The sequence below is a fragment of the Thunnus maccoyii genome, chromosome 13, assembly GCF_910596095.1.
Source record: "Thunnus maccoyii chromosome 13, fThuMac1.1, whole genome shotgun sequence".
NCBI lineage: Eukaryota > Metazoa > Chordata > Actinopteri > Scombriformes > Scombridae > Thunnus > Thunnus maccoyii.
Window position 1 is genome coordinate 27,862,344 of NC_056545.1, and position 18,551 is coordinate 27,880,894.

General features: G+C 41.2%; 1 protein-coding gene across 3 annotated transcripts in view; it reads right to left on the reverse strand.

Annotated features, from left to right (window-relative positions):
• dscama (Down syndrome cell adhesion molecule a) overlaps positions 1-18,551 on the reverse strand; it is a 92,610-nt gene that overhangs the window by 58,445 nt on the left and 15,614 nt on the right. For all 3 annotated transcript variants that reach the window (XM_042430489.1, XM_042430488.1, XM_042430490.1), the window contains exons 2-3: positions 13,362-13,679; positions 13,081-13,230 (exon numbers count right to left, since the gene is read on the reverse strand). In XM_042430489.1, the coding sequence (XP_042286423.1) occupies positions 13,081-13,230; positions 13,362-13,679 (468 nt within the window). The remainder of the gene's footprint in view (positions 1-13,080; positions 13,231-13,361; positions 13,680-18,551) is intronic.

An 18,551-nucleotide genomic window follows, 5' to 3' on the forward strand; every position in this document is an offset into this window, starting at 1 on the left:
TTTGTTTTTCCTGATCAGCTTATCTTTTCAATGTAAACTGAGAACCAGCACTGTTCCAGCAACACAGACTGGCTGACACAAAATGGCTGCCTTGGACTGAAAAGAGGCAGTAAGCCAGAGCAGCAGCAGCAGCAGCAGCAGCAGCAGCAGCCTAGATAGAGCGAACCTTTTACCGGTCTCCCTCTTTCCTCACTCTTATTGAGAGAAGATTAACAAATCGCCACTATAACACCACTTGATTGCTTTACCCCTCCCTCCCAACCCCCCCACCCCCCCACCCCCCCTCACCCCTCCCACACACACACACACAAGCAAGACCCGCAGAATCACCGTCACACCAAGACATTTGGGGGCTACAGTGACCTCCCTCGGGCCGCCAAACCAGGATTACATTTCCACAATGTAATCCTGGTTTGGGGGCTAAAGGGATCAAGGCACTAGAAGACACAATGTAATCAGGACCAACACCCCAAGAATCAGACCACAAGATAAATCCAAGCAGAGGTTTATCTACAATGTCAATTAGAACATATGTTGGGACACATTAGTTGATGCATGACACACTTGTGATGGTCACTCACGTATGCTGAGAACGACGCACATTGATTTTTTTAATTTACTGAATTTAATAGTTACATTTATAAGTAAAAGATTGTTTTTCACAGTCTCATTCAGTTATTTCATTTCTTTATTTAGAAAAGGAAATACATCAGAATTTCTTTTTCATAGATTTCATGGTTGCATGAATATAAGAATGTCATCTTACAAGTGCAAGACGGTGCACAAATGTATTTGAAAAACAGTCAACAAAGCTGATGAAATGAGGAAAATGTGTATGTGTGTGTTTGTGTGTGTCTTTCCCTGACTAAATGGCTGCACAAGGTCACATGATCCGGTCTCCATTTTGGAGCGCTGTGCATGTGTGCATGTGCAGGAACAGCAGCATGTCACACACACCTGGGACACACAAAGACAAAACACACGCCGGTAAACTCCACATACAAACTTGAAACCTTCCTAACACCGAGCGTACAGGAGGTGAAAGCTTAAAAGAAATCAAGCTAAAGTGTACAAAAAAAAAAAAAAAGAAGAAGAAACTGGCTAACATACAGTGAGCTTAATAGCTGCTGAGAGAGAGAGGAGCTTATCTTCCCACCACAGCTAATATGAGCTTCTCAATTAGATGAAAGGCTCTCTCCCTTTCTCTAAATTTTTTTGTTCAATTTCTCTAGGCAATTTATTTAGGGTGGGGGGGAAAAAAAAAAAAAAAGAGCCCGAGCAAACTGTATTGGCCAAGCGCATGACGAGTCATAGTAAGCTTCAGCCAATCAGGCGGAGCTGACAGCGTCAACTCAGGCCCTCAGCAACAACATGACTATTTACTGTATGCAAGAGAAAAATCTATGTGGGGTTCATCACTGCTCGTCCGATACACCACACACACACACAAGAACATTCACTTCTGTTGTCTTCATACATGAATGTAACAGAAATTGTTTGATTTTACCAGCATTTAATATTTTTTTTTTCTGCACTCATATCTTTACATAAAACCTGTGATAGTGATATTATTTATGACGGCTGCAGAGAGAGTAGAAACACCTAACATGCTAATTAAACATGTTTCCTCAGCTTTCTGAAGGCAGTCAGATATTTTTAGACAATTCATTCTTTATTCTGCATTATGGATTAACTCGGCTTATGCAAAGGACCCTTCATGCGTTTACTTATCAGTTTAATTTCTTTGTCTTGTGAATTATTTTTACACAGACTCCCTCGGTATTGTATCTTTCTCTATAGTTGCCGAGTGGAACTAAAGGATTATGCAAGCATTTCTGAAAAATTAGGTTTCCTCACCTTGGACAAAATAATGTAAAGCATAAATTCTCTTTTATTGTTTTCACTAGATGGAGATTGTATGCAGAATTAAAGTCTTTTAAGCCATTCATTAAGTTCAAACATATAAATATATCTTTAACGAAATGCTGTATAATTTTGAACCTTGCATTTAAAGTCTTGTAATAGTAGTACTTCTACAACAAATATAAATCTGATCAATCTGTTTTATGTTTCACTTTATTAAATGAAAACTGAAATGATTTAATGCATTCCTAAAATATTATCAGCATTATTTTTTTTGGTTTAAACTAAATGTAAATAAATCAAATGAATCTTCCATTTTTGAATAACTGAAAATGTGCAGCATTTCTTTTGGGCCTTGAATATGTAACAAATTTGCTTTTCATATTTTTTGTAAAATATTTATCTACTATAGTCAAAAACAATTTTATTTAGTTAGTTTTAAATGTTATTTATTTGAATGTTATTTATTTAAATTTATTGAAATCTTAATAGCTTATCTAATTATAAACAGCTTTCAATTTACTCCAGCTAAATGAATGTAATGAACACAAAATATATTTTTTTTAATTTTTCAGTTGCTAAATTAATACTGAAACAATGAAATAATACTAGATAACAAAAAAAAAAAATCTCTCTTCAAAAGCACCTTGAATAAACACATGAACTGTCTTTATCCAGGCTTCCCAGATCTTCCCGGCCCAAACTGATTCTTAATCATCCTCTCTCACCATCTGCTGCTCCACTCCTTGATCAGACTCAAGGTTACATATCACAGCTTGAAAAAATACTGCTGCGGGAGTGTAGCGATACATGACAGGGCACCTGGGCTAAAGATGGGTGAGGAGGGAGGGAGTTACAAATCCCACAATGCACTCTGCATGCAGCATGCATTGCTTGGGGGATATCACTTCCCCAGCTGCCCGAGACGTCCATCTATCAAAGTGATTTCCCATGGCGGGTCATCTTGGAAATACCTTTCCACTGGGCACCTTTGTACTGGCACTGGCTCCCAACTGAATGAATTCACTTCATTATTCCAAGTTTTGATTAGCATTGTGTAGCAGGGGGAGAAATCTTCATCGCTGTTATCTTCTGACTGACTTGTGGGGACAGTTAAGGTTGGTACCTCTGTCTTCACATCTGTGCTTAAATCTGCACATTAAATTCTTTTGCGATGCATCCTACATTCAAGCAAGCAGAAATAATCTACTGATTAGAGCTGCAACCATTACTAGATTAATCGATTGCTTATAATCAACAGATTAATTGATAATGAAAATAATCGTTAGTTGGAGCCCTACTACTGATTCAACTGAATGTTTACTTCTGCATGCGTGTTGCAGGACAGAAACAAAATCTCTGGATAACATGATAATAAGAGCAAACACCACATTCGGGGCCCGCTGAGCATTTGCAGCATGATTTATTGAAACGTTCGAATGTCCGTGTCAACAAAGGGGGGGGGGGGGGACACCGATGTACATCCGCACGAACAATCACACATCAGTTAAGGTGATGCTGTGATGTCCGATGACATTTCATTTCTTGCCTGTCCCTTGTTATAAGAATCAGCACGAGGATGTGAAACTGAGGGCCGGTACACCATGAGTCTGCATTAAAGCTCAAGTCATGATTTTTTTTTTTTCCCCCCTTTTTCTTGCGCTCACTTCCTTGACGGAGAATGCAGCACCGACGGAGATAGAAAGAGAGAGAGAGAGAGAGAGAGGGATGTAGGGAGGGCGGGAGGCTGTGAATAGGCAGAGTGAGTGGCATGCATGGACAGCCCCTCTGTCTCTCAAAGACACTGCAGCAGCTGCATGCACGCGATAAGAGCAACCATTCACAGCCAACTCCCCCCTTTTTCCTCCTCCTACACACCAACACACACACACACCAATACTTTTTTCCTCTTCCCCTCTGTCTCTCTAACACACACACACACAGACGTTTATATGCACATCAACCTCTCTGCAGGTTTCTCCACAGATGCTGCGATTTCAAGCGGTCTTTGTTGCCAGTCAAAGGTTTTCCCTGCAAATCATTTTGTGTATTTTTTTCCTAAATTTTCCTTGACATCAAAGTACAGCGGGTTAAACATGGATGAGATGGAGAGGTGGGGATCACCTTTCTCTTTTTTTTTCTTTATCGCTGACAGAGAGTAATCACGTACAGCGCTCAGCAGGCAGCAACACAAGCGTTCCTCCAGAGTTGTGACTGACACTCATCTAGCTGTCCTCCACATCCACCAGCGCTGAGTCTGATTTTCATTTCTCTCTCTCTCTTTTTTTTTGTGTCTGGCTCTCTCTGATGATCTCACATAGAAGATGATTGCTCAAATACCTGAAAATCACTGTCCCATAATGACCAATTACTGTCTCTGCCGTGTAGAACTGAGTACAATGTTCATTGTTTCTGCACCAAAACTGCAACTTATATCACCTTGCGTTCCTCAGATGTTTAGGCCTGGATGCATCATACATATCATGTTCTCTCCTCCCACCCAGACAGGAAATGATCTCTGGGGACTAAGATCCCATCAAACAAACACACAAACTCAAATACACACAGCCTGGCCCGGCTCTCTCAGCAGTTTAATATCCAACATTCAGGCTTGTGCTTCAGGGCCTTATCATAAAAAAAAAAAAAAGATTTAGCATACATGCACACACACACAACAAATCTTTTTTCCCCCTATATGTGACATGTGAATATACATCTAACCGCCAGTGACATCCACGCCAATCACTTTGATCTGTTGATAACGTCCAGCCCCAAATCCATACAGTCGACAGAACGTCTAAGTGCCAATTAATTGGTGGCTCCTTCCACGATTAGCTCATGTTGCGCTTATAGCTAATCTGTATCTTGGCAGGGAGCCACACATGACCTGGCTTCCATCCAGGTCCGGGAGCCGCGGAGGCAGCAGCCACGAGCTAGCCCAGCACAGCGCTGAGCAGCCTGGAGAAGATGTGCCAAACTGCAGCGGCACAAAGGAGACTTCACTGTTTATCAAAGATTAAGGAGTGTTTAGTATCTCTCCCCCGACCCTCCTCCTCCTCCTCCTCCTCCTCCTCCTCCTGCCTGCGCTCAAATATACGCATGCGTACCCACACACACACATACACATACACATACACATACACCACCACCTCCAGCTCACACCTTAATTGTTCCTAGCCCCGAGAGTTTAATAAAGAACAAATTGCGGTTATTGGTGAGCAAACAGCACAGTACGGAGGTGGGAGTGTGATCATTGCAGCACCAGCGCAGTAAAGCGAGAGAAAGGGCATCAGCCAATTTAATTAATATCTCTGTCAGTCTCAGGCTACGACTGGAGCAGCAGTGTGTGGAGAGAGATGTAGTGAGCACACAGAGCATAATCTAATGGTAATATTTCACAGTGTTGCTGGACACTTGTGACATGATGGTAACACATCAATAAGCATGCTATTATAACCGCATACTCATATCTGCACTCATGTTTTCCACCTTAAATGATGTAACGAAGCATGCATAACATTTTACACCGGAATGTAGGGCCTGACTCAGTCCTGATACCAGTCTGGATTCCCAATACATGAAGAATAACTATTATTAAGCTTTTTTTTTTTTTGGAGAGGTGGACAATTACAATTATTACATAATTGACTCACTTAAATTCACACATGTACTCTAAATGTAGTCATAATATAGCACTACATTTTATTTTGTTTTATTTCACTCTGATCCAAACATTGTCTTGATTTCATATCTTTTTGTAAAGCACTTTGTAACTTTATTTTGAAAAGTGTTATGCAAATAAAATGATTATTATCATACTCTATTTTTTCTTAAAAACAGATTAGGACTGTACGACAAACTCAGATTTATAAACCGTTACTGCAGCTGCCCAAATTTATAAAAAGCATGATATAATATTAAAAATATCTAAAATATAACATACTAAACTTGTATCTATCTATCTATTTACTGATTGTTACCATTACATTTTTTAAAGTAAGATGTCATGTTTTCATAGAGCTCAGTGTGTCTCTAGTTTCTTTAGCCTTATGGCTTAGCATGCTGCCTGCACGCTGCCCAGCCCGAGTGCATCTACCCTTCATGTTCCCATAATGCTTTGTGGCAGCTGCAGCCAGATTCATGCACACAGGTATTGATTTTCTTCCCATTTTTTTTTCCTCCTTCAGTGCAACCCTTTATTTATCTCGCTAAGCTCCTGCCACTGGGTGTGAGGAAAGAACCAGCTTGCGGCTTGTGAGAGAGGACACAGTGAATTCAAGATGAGAGAGACGCTCACCACACAACCTGGATTTATTTTCATTTATCTGTTATTTATCTGCCAGCGCTGCTCCGCTGCCGAGTATAATCCTGCTCTGTGTGGGATGCATGTGTAGGTATGCGTGTGGATGTGGGTGCGTGTACGTTTGTTTGTGCTGTCCGTCCGTCCGTCCGTACAAACACTCCATTCTCCACAGGCCACCTGACCCATTTTTCTGTGTGAATAACAATACTCCAGCCAATCATGGGCAGACAGAATGACGAATGCTGGAAAAAGACTCTACATCCAGCCTGTCACACGTAAGAGTCCCAACCCTGCCTGTCGACAGAGCGAGGCAGGGATGGAGAGGGAGAGAGTTAGTTATCCTCTCTCTCCCCCCCCCACCCTCCCACCCCTTCTTCTCCCTCTACATCCCCATCACACAGGGACCAGTAAAACCATTACCCACCCACCCCAGCCGCCAGCTCAAGGTTGTGCTGCGCCAATGGCTGCGCTTCCTACATAGCGTTCTAAGAAAAGGGCAAAACCCGACAGCGAGTGAGCTGCAAGGCTGCTCCCAACAAAACACATTCATTATACCACACTACCTGTAGGCTACAACACACAGTATGTAGCAAATGATTAACCCCCATTCTATCCTCTAGGCCATTGTTTCTAATGGGCCATGGTTTAATTGCAAGGGGTCGGTGAGCTAATAAAATATATATTTTAAAAAGACCTTTACAGACATGTGGTACTTCCTCAAATAGTGCCCTTTATTTACTGCAGAAAGCCTTTATTAGAGGCAGGCCTTTGTTTCTAATTCCCTCTGTTTGATAAAAAATGATTGGTCATATTTTAGTACGAAGCCTTGTTTTGATCCGCTCCTGTTTTCCCTGTTGAAGTCACTGCATTACGCCGTTAATACAAACTCAACACTTCCTGTATCTGTGTGAATTAAAAGGCCTCTAGTGTTTCAATGGACAGAAACCCTTCATTTCTTAACAAAGCTTTCATTGTGAAACATTTGCAGGAACATGTTGCGGAAAACTCGCTGACTTGCAAGGTTTCGGTATGCGGCACTTGAAATGTAGCTGCAAACAAACACACATACAAAGAAGAGGAACTGTTTGGGTTTTTTTTACCGTAGCATTAGCAACATGGAGAAATGGCTAAAACTAAACAAACGGCCGTCTGTCTCAGACACTGCTCAAACAGACTCCAGAGAAGAAGAAAACCAAAACAGACAGCAAAAAGAGGCAATATAAAGAGGATTACATCATGTTCATGTTGATTGTGCATATATATGCCGTTTTATTACAATAAAGTAATGTAGGTTGTTTACAGTAGGGCAGCAGTGATTCAGAAAAGTCACCATCCCTCTAAAAATACACAATTTAAACTGACATACATAACCTTAATTTACTGTTATTAAATGTATAGGACACAATTATGTTCTGAAACTGATTTACATTTTTAACAGTGTGGCCAAACACACCTTCCACCAAGGACATCACAGGGTTCACTGACTGTGTCTATAGTGACAAAGAGGATTTTAAACAAACAGGTCAGCACAGGTTTTCCTCACATCAACTGCCATCAACCACACGACCCGAGACTCACACACATTTACATGCCTCCATACCAACCCGGCTTTGTAGCTGCCTTGAAATGGAGGAGGAGGAGTGGAGGAGAAACAGTGGGCACTGTGGAAACACATGATAACGTCCAGCAGCCTTTTGATAGTAACTCTTGATATTTACTTCAAAGGCCCATTATACACAGCCAATTAAACCGACATAGTGTGGCTGGCTCTTCTCCCTCTCGGCAACGGCTGCAGGGATAGAGACTGGCTGCAGAAATAACTCCGACGCACATCCCAAATGTCAACAAACATGAAAGAAACTGTGAAACGCACAAGATGGCTCAGCAAATGGCCAGACTGAAAGTGTTAGAGCAATCTGCAATATCCTTAAACAACTGTGTCTACATGCTGCTCAACCCAGCAGCACTAATTGATAGTTAATATGAGATATGAACTGGGTAACTTGTGATTTTTAGTGTTCATTTTCAATGTTGTGGAGGAAATATGATGTTAAGATGTTAAAGGCATGTCTACCTGTTTAATAGCTCTTATATGTGTGAATGAGAAAATGATAGAAACAGAGAGAAAAGAGGGAATGTGAGCAAAAAAGAAAAGAAAAGATTGAGACGCAGGAGAGGTGAGGGAGGGCTGAGCAGAGCAAAGAGAATCTGTGTGATGGCCGACGGCCCTTGTGCTTAGCTCGTGTGCTGAATGAAAAGGAGCCCCCGCTTGTGTGTGTGTGTGTGTGTGTGTGTGTGTGTGTGTGTGTGTGTGTGTGACTCTCTGCAGTAGTGCTGGGGGGTCGCCCCCCTCTCGGCCCTACTGCTGCTGAATGCAGAGCAGGCAGCATCAGGCCGAGGCAAATGACTACAAGGCCTCCTCAGTGACTGCAGCACAGGCTGCACCTGGGGAATGGCCCTGCACAGCAACACAGCCGCAGCCAGCCACAGTCCATCACAACACATCCTTAAAAGCAACCCTACAGGAGGACGTACACGTGAGTCCACCAGGTATTGCTCCAAAAGGTTTCACATTTCCCACAGATTGAAACCATTTTCTTTTATTTTCTTGCTAATCACTCGAACGCAATGATCATCTGGGCCTTTCTTTTGATAGCGGAGAGTGCTACTTGCTACAGTATTTTAAAAGCAAGTCAGCCATTAGTAATTTAGGACATCTACCAGACAACAGGACCCTTCACCAACACCTACACACACCCCAACAAACACTTCCTCCTCTACGTTTCTCAGCACAAGCTCAACACACACCAACATGTTTCTGTATACATATATATCTTTCATTGTTAGATCAAGATGCACAAAATGTAGTAAAGGTAAATTGTTCTTTATGACCGTAAACAAGAGGGAAGAACACAGCAACAGTGAAATTGCAGTCCTGTTTCTAAAGCAAGAGGCTTCCATGTTTACTTTGATTTTCCAACCCCTGCTCATAAGCCTGCTGTTGAACAAGTCTCGGATCTTGCCACAACCACATGAGTACACCACAACTGCAAATCAATCTTAGTGTTTAACTGCATTACCACAAATGATCACTGCTATGAGTTAAAGATGGAAAACAACTCATCTCTGCTTCTTTCGTTTCATTTCTAACTGACCTCTTAAATCCTCTTCTTCTGGGCCCTGACTTCTGATTACTCTTTGGCATCTTGACGAGGATTAGCTCTGCTGGTCAAGCGGGAGGCGGCAGACGGATGCATAGTTTACTTAAAGGTATACTATGTAGGATTTGTCAGTTGGTGTTTGTAAACACACAGCATTCAAAGTTGGCCCCTCCTCTCCAGCACAACAAGTGAGCTAGAGAGTGAATGAAGAGATTGAGCGGTGCTGGTGAGAACAAAGCCATGAATCAGATAAATTATATGTCATTTTCTGATTGATTCATGGTGGTTACGTTCTAAAGCACAAATAAACACACCCACACCTACGCACAACCCTGTCTGAGGGTGTTGCATTGCCGGATTTTGTGTGAGTGCAGAGCTCCATCCTGTCCGCTGTGGCCTCTCTGCTCTGCGTGTGTGTTGCTCAGCCCCACCCTCGGTCAAGCAGACACACAGACCTGCAGCTCTTGTCATGACACAGAGACAGAGAGCAGAGCGGAGCAGAGGAGAGACGGAGACCCTGCGTATTGCTATTGGCTGGGGGCTACACATCTATTGCCCAAAGGTTGATGCCCAGCAGCATCCCGAACACAGCAAAATAATCAGAAAACAAGAAAATACAAGCCGAGTGCAGAGTCTCTGTAGATACATACACCGCCACATACTTCTAGTGGGTCATAAGTAATGATTGAGAAGGATTACTTTCGTATGAGTCTCTACAGTTTTTTGGGGTTTTTTTTAGGAAAAACCTGCATAGTATACCACCAGACATGTTTTAAAACATCTAAAAATATTCTGTGTTGACTAATAATTTGTGTTTGATGTGGTTTTTGCACAAAAAAGTACATTGTCAAGAGCTCCAAAAAACAATCCAGAATCTATTAATACACAAATATTATTCATTTCAGAAGTTTACATTCAAAGTTGACATTTTCAGTGTATTTCCACTGGAGGCTCCAAGTTTCCACATCACACTAAGTTGCATACTGGACTATGATTGGCTCCAAACTAATCACAAATCATGCTCCAAGGCACATGCCTTAAATTCAGATTTAAAGTGAGACAGAGAAACTTTCCATTTTCAGCAGATGAATGTGAAAACAAACTCTGCACAAACATCATTCTGCACAGTGAAGCTCAAACAGCCAACTGATGAAACAAAAAGACAAACACATTTTGAGTGGAGGTGGACTTTAATGTCATGAAATGAATGTGTCACTGGTGCTTGTGTTGATTGTACCATGGTTGACCATATATAGGATTATGAAGTTATATAACAAGAAGTTTATATCATGCTAATATAAATATTGTAATGTCAATAAATGTGTGAAATAAATCAGTAACAAAATTCGTAATGTTCATGTAAGTTGCAGCAACAACAGACCATCTGAGCGGCTTTAGGTTGGGGTCAACTTTGCCCCCCTGGCGATGGGCCATCTTTATGAACATAATTATACAAGGACAGATTTCCCTCCATTGTGTGCATAAATTGTAGTAAACCGGTAAACCCATAACAATCAGACTTGGTCCTGATTGGCTCCTCTCTCTAAACAATAACTGAAATCCTCTTAGTCAGGACATCTTGCTGCTTTAGAATTGATACATCCCCCACCTTGCTTTGATACTCACACAGATAAATGAATGTTTGCAAGCATTTTATATTGTTCAGTAAAGATGCAAGTAGTAAATACCACACAACTGCTTTCATAGTTAGTCACAGCTGATAAACTGGTCACTGCTTAAATACACAACATTTACCAGCTCTGTATCAATACTTGTTTTCCAATCACAGTTTTAAAGTAATTTTATTAGAAAAGTGATTTATACATCCAAGAATCTGTCTACCTCTACTGATATGGCTAAAATGAGTTCAGCCCAATTATTGTTTTCACACATTTAGTTAAGTTGCTGCGCAGGTTAGGACACAAAACAATATCCATCTTTATTAGCTAAAACTGAGGTTTTTTAAGTGAGTGGAAATGAGAAAAATGCACCCGCCTCAGTAAAATAAATAAACTTGTTCCCAAAGCAAATCAACTTGTCAAAAAGCTCCTTGATACAGTACAAATGCAAGAGGATTCACATAAAAATACATTAGAAAATTAAACTGTCTCACCTCATTAGTAGATGTTATCTTTTTCCCCCAGTAAAACTAAAATTTAAGAGTCAATTGCAGAGCATGAAACGGCTTCTTTCTGCAGTAGTTCTGTTAAAACACCAGACTACTATACAACCATTATATCAGACAGCTATACTGCACTGTTACTTTCATTTTGTCCTGACTGAATGCATTTTTCATCATAATTTTCTATTCTTTTCTAATGGACACCAGGGTTCTTTAGGTGGTGCTTTGTCTACCCTGCAACATCTCCAAATGGTCTACGTCCAGTGAGACTTACAGAGGGCCTGTCTGACGGATGCTTCACATCATGCTACACCTTCCAAACTGAAAAGCCTAAGTCAATTATTCATGTCAGAAACAGAAAAGCTATATTTCACAAAGTTTTTTGTTTTAAGTCCAAGTGTTGATATTATTTTTATTCATTAAAAATTGAAATGTTGGAAGCTTGGTCATGGAGATGAGGGGTTAAGCCATCTCGCGCTGAGATGTCGGTTAGTGTGCATATAGACTCGCAGACATGGATACACACACACAAAGTGCACTTAAAATGTGTGTACAAGAGGATGAGGGGAATGGACGGTGCGTCAGTAGGATGCGTGCACTGAGACGTGAATAAAGACCATTTGCTCACGGATTCATAGGCTTCCGTCATCCATTATTTAGCATGGAGAAGAGCAGTGGATTGGTGGCTGGATGATTTTTCTGACAGTGTTTACATGGCTGACGGCTACAGATGGACGGATTTCTACGGCGCAAGATAAATACTTTGTTTTGACAATGCAGAAACTTTTTTTTTTTTCCTGAAAAGATCCAGTGTTCCAAAATATCCACTTCAAACTTTCTGCCATACCGTTAAACAACTGAACAATGCAGAAGTCCAAACACAAATGTATTGAAAATGAGAAACCCTACAGCGCACATTCCATCAGCGACACAACCCTTGTATATGCCCGTATATGAAAACATGCTTGTGGCAAATCCATTTATGGACAATTAAGAGATTGCTATAGATTTCAACATGGCCGATTTCGCCTCAGTCGGCAAATGTGAAACGTCAACAAAAAAAAGAGACAGTCGCTAGCCAGCATTTGCCCTCCATCCAAAAGCAAAATGACATTATCTCTTGTCTATTGAGTTTGCTAAATGCCCCACATAAAGTGAATTTGCCCCCCAGGGCTGGGAAACAATCACGCAGGCGAGTGTTCCATTTAAGTGATTTGAATGATCGGAGCGCCGCAGTGCTTCCTATCAGCCAGAGAAATGGGTCAATACACTGAGACTAAGTGACACGGCTGGCAGCCTGCGCTCTCGTGGAAGACCGGCAGAGGAAGAGGAGCGGGACCTCACTGTCATTGGGTCAGACAGACGTGGATACACAGACACACATACACACACAGAGTGGGCTTGGCTAGCTAGTACAGCACAAGCCAGTCCTTTGTGTAGGTTCATGTCAGAAGTTTCACACTTTTAACTCAGAACACAAACACCTCTGCTGTCACAATACTCATCACATGTCAGACAACACTTGTAATTGTCAATTGCTGTATATCAAACTACAAGCAAGCTCACGTGGACTTTTAACTCTCAGACATCATGCAGTAGCTACTGTAGAAGAGACAGACGCCATGACTTACTTTCAGCGTTGATTGACATTGTGTCTTTCTCCCAGGACACAACAGTGATGTAGGCCTCCACTGAGGCAGGGATAATGCACTTGAAGACCGCCACATTGCCTCTCATGGCTTTCTGGTCCTCCACCCGGACAGTGTAGGGCTCTCGTAGGACTGGGAGGAGGGGACAAAGAGGTGTGTTGAGTACAAGATGGAAAACCGCTACTACCAGAAAAGCTTCTCCTCATAATGGATCGTGACTGTTTGGGTTTCAACAAAGCACATTCATGAGAAGAGAAACTGACCCGCCTTAATGTGGACATCTTGGCTCCTGATTCTCCCTGAGGGGTTCTCCGCTGTGCAATAGTAGGTGTTGTCGTGGATGAGTTTGCTGAAGCTGGAAGGGGGGATGTGGAAGATCTGAAGGGTGCCATTGGGGTGCACATGGCGGATCCCTGGCACATCATAGATCTCCTCGCCGGTGGCCAGGTACCAGCGCAGTGAGACAGGGGGCACGCCTGCGGCGGGACAGGGCACCGATGTCCCTGTGGTGCTGGCAAACACTACCTCTTGCACAGATGCATTGACAAAATATAAGCTGGAACGTAGATCTTCACAGAAAACTGCAGAGGGAGAAATGAAATTTGAAACAAAAATGTTAGAAAAGCAATTGTTTTTTACTTCCAATGAAACCCAGATCATTGTACAGCATGCCTTAAGATGATAAATAATTAAATTGTCAAACTGTACTTATAATTGTTAACCCCAACACATAAGAGAATAACTATTATTTCCAACTGGGTTGTGCTATCCTGAATCTCCTCAACTGTGGTGTGTTTTCCTTTGAATTTAGGCCATGCGTGTTTTTCCCTGGTTGACCGTTGTGTTTGTGCTCACTGCAGTTGAGGGAGCTTGGAAGAGTGTGTCTCTTGTTGTCTATGAAGACACATTGCAGCAAAGCTTTGGGAGAGCAGCAGTGAACCAGCAGAGCACCAGACCTGAGTACACAACACACACATCTGTAGCCACACCCTTCCTCTAAAACGTGTATACAACACAGAAACACACACACACACCACAAAATCCACAATCCTTTTCCACATCAATTGAAAAGCTCTGAGGGCAAACACAACCCAACAGTGTTCTCAGAAGTGAATACTTGTTGTTAGCAGCTTCAGGGGTAATTTTCCAACAATAGATGCATTTCTTAGTAAGCGTATGAGGTAAAAACTCATCATTATTCAAGCTTAAGTGATCATCCTGAACAAAAATAGTATAATAGAAGTGGCTACGTCATATTGTGTGAGCCGTGATGTTCACAATATCACATCAGTGTTTTCAAGGTTTTATTTTGCATCTTTTCTTCTCTGTTTTTGTATTTACTCTCACACAGCCAAACAGCCATACATTTCCACTTGACAAACTAATTTGCATCTATGCTTTCATCAGAATTAAAAGCCATCACAGTTCATCTCTAAGAGGTTGGATCTCGATAAGTAATCTATCATTGCAACAATTATATTGTTGCTGTATTGTCAAACACTCACTGAGAATCAGTTTCCACATTTATAATTCGGATATTGCCTAAAAAAATACCACTAAAAGCTGCTATGCAGTCAATTTGTCATGTTTATCTACACAGTGTGCAGCAGAGGATGTTTCCAAGTCATCTCAACTAATGAAGCAAGTCAATGTAATGTGATGCACTTCCCCTGTAGTAAGTTACTGTGCTGGATAAAAACTGACAATGCAACTCTTTGCTGTAATGGACAACCCACGCTGCCGGCAGGAAGCCAGGATATGTATACTGGCTGGATCCCAAGGAAGAGTGGAGGGCTTGTTTAATACATATACTGCCTTTTAAAGTTTCCCCTTATTCAAGTTGTGGAGAGAATAAACAGTTAGATAACCGCAGACCTTGTTTTTAGCACATTTCTATACATCTCTTGTATTGCTGCACTTCAAACTACATTCCAACTCTCCGCTCAAATGACTGATGACATAGTTGCTTCTGTTCTGACAGACAGGTAACTGACTGAATCAATCAACTAACCATTGAATAGGTTTATTTATCATTATTCTGCAAAGAAGTCATTTGTTGATTATTCGTCTGTGTGAAACACCTTTTACAGCCTGTCTGTTAAGTTTTTCCATCAGTCCTATAAGTTATAATAACAATTTATGACTTGAGATGCTGCAATATGGCTAGACCAAACAGCAGCTGGGTAAGCAACATGAGCGTTCAGACAAAGACACGATATCAACAGATGTTCAATTTAACTCAATCCTCAAAACCAAATTATTTGGTTTTAGATGAACACAAACAATACATCAATAAATGGATATGGACATACTAGACAGAGTAAATATGATAATGTAAAGGAGCTACTGGAATGTGAGTGATGTCTGTCTTCTGTCTCTCTTTGATGCAAGTATAATGCTGTAAACAAATACTGTATATCCTATGTATTTCATGTGTATCGGCTGTAATTTCCTTTCTCTCTTTTGAGGAAATTATTAACATTTGATCAAGCTTTTAACTTGGTCTGTAAAACTTTGTTCTTGGCCTGTATTATTAATTAAGTCCATACAAGAATAAAAGACAAGTACAATGACAGATTTATGCTAAAAGGAAGAGGATAGAAGTCTAGAAATAGATTTGTAATGAGGCCTGCTGACAAATACAAATGATTATTCACCTCAGTATGTCTATGTGTCATAAATACATTTGTTTTACTGATATCAGTTACACCTGCAGGGCAACTACAAACCAAAACTCTAACTTGCAAATGATAACTCCATACTGAACAATGACATGGCTGAGAAAGAGTTACAGTATGGTCCTTAAAAGCTAATCTTAACTGTGGTATTGTGTGGACAGCCAGTGTCAGTCAGCTACTGTAAATATTTCAGACAGCTCTACTGTATCTCTACAGTCTCTGCTCTCTTGCTAATGTGGGTTCTCCCCTCCTGTCGCCAGCCTGCCTGCCTGCCTGTGCGACAGCTGCCAATCCCCCCTCCCCAGAGACCAAACATTTTAGCGCTTCATAAATTCCTAATGAGCGCGCTCAAATCACCGGCCACTTCCACCCACTGGTCGTTCAACCTGTTATGACAAACAAACACCATGGTGTACACATGTTCCAGCACTTTTCTAGCTGCACTCACTTCACACATGCAGTACTCAGAGGGCCAGGCCCGGGGGTGTTGAAAAGCGAACAGTTGTACTTGTCGACAGCTACAAGACTGTAGTTTCTTATCCCAGAGGTGGCGAGAAAAGGCAGAGGAGCCCTGACACCGGTCAGTTCTTGGGGAAATCTTATTGATCGCCAGTCTGGCCGCACTGAAACCTGAACATTAATTACTTTTAAAACACAGATCGTTCGGGAGTTTAGATGGAGAGTTAAACAATGAGGTGTCACATTACCGATGAATGAGTAACCTGACAACAGTGAAGACTTCAAAAACAAGTCTGCTGATGAGGCCTGACAACACATCCAGCAGCACACACACACACATGTTGTGTTTGCCTTCGTGTGTGTATGAGAGTGTATTGCGTGTGTACAGTCTATCCTGTTTTGTAGCTGACACACTGACAGGTAACCTGCAGCTTTTATTGTTGACAGGTTCTGTTGTCATATGACTCTGAATATGTAAAAATACTCTGACAGCTGTATGATCACTAACTGTGGCTTCTCTCATGACAATCTGATTGGAAGGTTTATTTTATTTTATTTGTTGCAAAGATTAAGCATGGTTCCCTATTAAGCATTAGCCTTCATACAGACAGACAAAACAATACATATGATAAACATACATGTTCAGCATTGAAAATCGCTTTAAAATACAGTAGCTGCACTAATGCAGTACGTATATAAAAAAAGCAGCAGTAACCAGGATGAAATTGTGGACAAAATAAGTCATTTAGAATTCTTCCCATAATGATACATGTAAAACCTAACAGGGTTTAATTTATGGCTGTGTAATCATACAGAGTAACAGCTTGTCAGTTGTTATCTCAAGCAGGAAAATCTGCCATCAAGATGATCATAAAATCTCAGCATCTGTTATGAATAGCAGGGAGCCACTGTCACAGTAGAGTGACTGGACTATTTTACCACAATTTACTTCATTTGGCTCCAAAATAGACATACTGGCTCTCATCATCTTCATACATTTCTAATGATTATTTCCCACATAGCTGATACATAAACAGAGTGCTATGTGAATGCACACACACTCACACAAGTGTTTGTTATTGTGACACTGTTCGATCCCTTGTAATCATGTCATTTACACACTGCGTTATCCATATTGTAATACTCAACAGATGATTTTTATTTAATTTGAGAAACAAGCAGTGGAGCAGGAATTAAAGCGCCACTGTGACTAACTGTATAACCTAAAAGCTTTTCTTAATTCATATCAGTACAATGTATATACTGTATATACAGCATGGTGCCAAAAACTATAGATGCTAAAAAAAACAATTAAGCATTTGTTTTGTGACGTTTTAAATTTCACATGTTTTACACACAGACATGTTTTTTAATGATGTACAAACAGTCAAACCAGGGATTTTGTTGGTGTGTATTAATCAGTGGTGTACCTGCAGTGTTCTACTATTTCCTGTCCAACAGAACAGTAACATACAGTAATATAAAAGTACAGTATAAGGGTGTAATATAAACCTATCTGTGTCTAAATTCACCAAATAATAAAGCAGGATGTGTATTTGAACCCTACCTCTCTGAGCTGAAAGCTGAGTAACTATGAAAGGTCTGAGTGAAAATGAACAGTGGAAATTGAAAGGGAGGTTCTAACGGTGGGGAAATAGAAATCAGAATTGTATTTGGCCAGATTTTCTTTTTTTAAGGAGCTTGTGTGTATGCTGGGAGGAGGTCCAGCCTTGCTACAGTGGTTGACACTTTAAACAAACAGCCATCATGCAGCCTCTGGTCTGAGTTTGTTTGAAAGGTGACTGAGCGAGGAAGAGAGGCTGCCTCATAACTGCTTTTGTCTCAATCTGCTTTGCACCAACTCATAAAAAATTGAGACCACCACCACCACCACCACCACCCATTTCTGGGTGGCTGATTCCTTAAGATGAGAAAGCCTGATGGACGCAGAACCCTGCCAGATCCCAATAGTTCAGATAGATACAGTAGGAGTGCATTTATTTTTCAGTGCAGTGCCAAGGAAAACAGTGAGGGTGGGGGTTGAGTGGGGAGGCGGGAAAGCTGGAAAGCACTCAGACAGTGACATGCAGGCCGCTATTAGCAGAGAGAGACATAAAGAGAATGTAAAGAAAAGGGTGGATGGCTCGACAAAGGTCAAAGGCATGCTCCATCTCAGTTATCTCTCATAACCTCCTTCAAATCTATCCTTTCTTCTTCCATTATTCCTTTTACTCTTCATTGTCTTCCTCCACCCAGGATGTCCTTCTCCAAGCTCTGATTTGTCTGTTTGTATTCCTCTCTAACCTTCATCTCTCC